Source organism: Zeus faber (assembly GCF_960531495.2).
Source record: "Zeus faber genome assembly, chromosome: 20".
Taxonomy (NCBI): Eukaryota; Metazoa; Chordata; class Actinopteri; order Zeiformes; family Zeidae; genus Zeus; species Zeus faber.
In genome coordinates, this window is record NC_137207.1 from 16687907 (window position 1) to 16690406 (window position 2500).

The 2500-nt window shown below is 46.2% G+C and overlaps 1 protein-coding gene across 1 annotated transcript in view; it reads left to right on the top strand.

Annotated features, from left to right (window-relative positions):
* Positions 1–2500, top strand: part of cacna1g (calcium channel, voltage-dependent, T type, alpha 1G subunit) — a 121502-nt gene that overhangs the window by 51064 nt on the left and 67938 nt on the right. The window contains 3 exon segments of the mRNA XM_080021235.1: positions 632–817; positions 1439–1553; positions 1710–1865. Of these exon segments, the coding sequence (XP_079877361.1) occupies positions 632–817; positions 1439–1553; positions 1710–1865 (457 nt within the window).

Consider the following 2500-nt stretch of genomic DNA (forward strand, 5'->3'; position numbering starts at 1 on the left):
GGCACGTCCGCGGTGAAGGGGCGAACATGTCAGACTGATGTGTAGAAAGCCTTCCTTCCCAAAAAAAAAAAAAAAAAAGGTGGGAATCATCTCGCCGGCAGCTCCGTCGGCGTGACAGAGAGACGGAGAGGCTTTGGGCGCACTGAAATGTCTCAGTGAGGAGCAGAGGCTGTCCTCGAGAGAGAGAGAGAGAGAGAGAGAGAGAGAGAGAGAGCGAGAAAAAAAAGGAACTGCGGTGTTGGCAGCGTCTTCAGAACGGGAACAAAGTGAGGGAAAATCACCGGCATTTGGATTCCAGCCAATGTGAAAAGGACAAAAAAAAAAAAAAAAAAAAAATGAAGTGATAATGGCTTAATCATGAAGAAAGCGGGCTGGAAGGAAGTGCAGGACCAGGCGAGGCGAGAAGAAGAAGCCGTTCCAGGCGACATCTCATCCCTCTTTCCAATCAGAGATGAACCAAGCTGATTCTCACCTCCACTCCTACCTCGCGTGACCGCACAATGAAAAGTTGGAGGAAGGTTTCGGGAAGATTTTCTCCTCCACACTGGGAAAAAAACGTGTGTGTGTGTGTGTGTGTGTGTGTGTGTGTGTGCGTGTGCGTGTGCGTGTGCGTGCGCGTGCGCGCGTTCAGCGTGTGGGAGATCGTGGGCCAGCAGGGCGGCGGCCTCTCGGTGCTCCGGACCTTCCGGCTGATGCGGGTGCTGAAGCTGGTGCGCTTCATGCCGGCGCTGCAGCGGCAGCTGGTGGTGCTGATGAAGACCATGGACAACGTGGCCACCTTCTGCATGCTGCTGATGCTCTTCATCTTCATCTTCAGGTGAGGGGGGGAGGGATGGGAGGGTGTACATGAGGGTGTATCGCTCCGCGAAAGAGCTCCTGACGTGAGTTTGGGGGAAGTGAGAAGTTCGGGGGGGATCTGCGAAAAATGAGAGGAGGAGGAACACACACACACACACACACACACACACACACACACACACACACACACACACACACACACATTTTTTTTTGTGCATTATTCACGTTATAACTAAGTCGACACGTCTCATTCTTTATTCATTTGTTTGTTAGGTTTGTGAGTCGGTTCGAAAGGAGAGCAACTTTCTCTCTCAGAAGACGAAAAATAGCAGCTTTCGGGTGCTTCACGCGTGGGAAAGAAGGGATAAACTCGCGGTGCCCCTTTGGAAAAAAAAAATAATAATAAAAAGGGGGAGCGGTCTCAAAAGATTCTTAAATTGATCCAAGGCACTGGCAAGGAACCGAACACGGTCGTTGCAGTACGACTTGTTGCCTTGACCAGGGACGCCTGTTCCTTGTGAGCGCCTTGGATCAGCTTAAGTGTCTTTCACAGTGAGCGCATCGTGGGGCGTTGGCCGCCATGATATTAACGCTTTCCTGGGTTCCGTTCCGACCCCGCCTTCCCCGTTATCCGTGCCAGTATCCTGGGGATGCATCTGTTCGGCTGCAAGTTCGGCTCTGAGAGGGACGGCGACACCCTCCCGGACCGGAAGAACTTCGACTCTCTGCTCTGGGCCATCGTCACGGTGTTCCAGGTGAGAAGTTGGAAAGTTCCAAATCACTCCAGCTTGACTCTCAAGCTCCATCATCGCTCTCAGTTCCGGCCATTTTGCCAAACCTCTTCCTCTCTCTTCCTCCCCCCCCCCCTCCTCCTCCTCCTCCTCCTCCTCTACCTCCTCCTCCTCCTCCAGATCTTGACCCAGGAGGACTGGAACAAGGTGCTGTACAACGGCATGGCCACCACCACCCCGGTAGCCGCCCTCTACTTCATCGCCCTCATGACTTTCGGCAACTACGTCCTGTTCAACCTGCTGGTGGCCATCCTGGTGGAGGGCTTCCAGACGGAGGTAATGTTCCTGAGGCACGGACACACACACTGATTAGTTTAACCCTATAAGCACATCTAAAATGTTTATTAAAAGGCTTATGTATATAGTTTTATATATATATATATATACAGTATATATATAAATATATATACTGTATATATACTGTATTTATATACCTTTTCTTTTTATATATTTTTTCTCAATTATTGGATTTTTATTTTATTTTGTTATTGTGTTGTCTTTTATTATTGTGTCTGCTTTGGAAAAAGAGATTTAAATCTCAAGGGACCTCCAGGTTAACTACAGCTTAAACGTTCAATCCAATTCAATCACCAGTCGGCCAACCATATAGTACATACAATATATATATATATAGCCACTATATAACCATATAGTACATACAATATATATATATAACAACTATATAACCATATAGTACATAAAATATATATATATATAGCAACTATATAACCATATAGTACATACTATATATATATATATAACCACTATATAACCATATAGTACATAAAATATATATATATTTATATATATATAACCGCTATATATCCATATAGTACAAACAGTATATTGTTGATTTTTAACATTTTATTTTTTCTTCATTATTGTTGCCTCTCACAGCGCCGGTTCGGTCC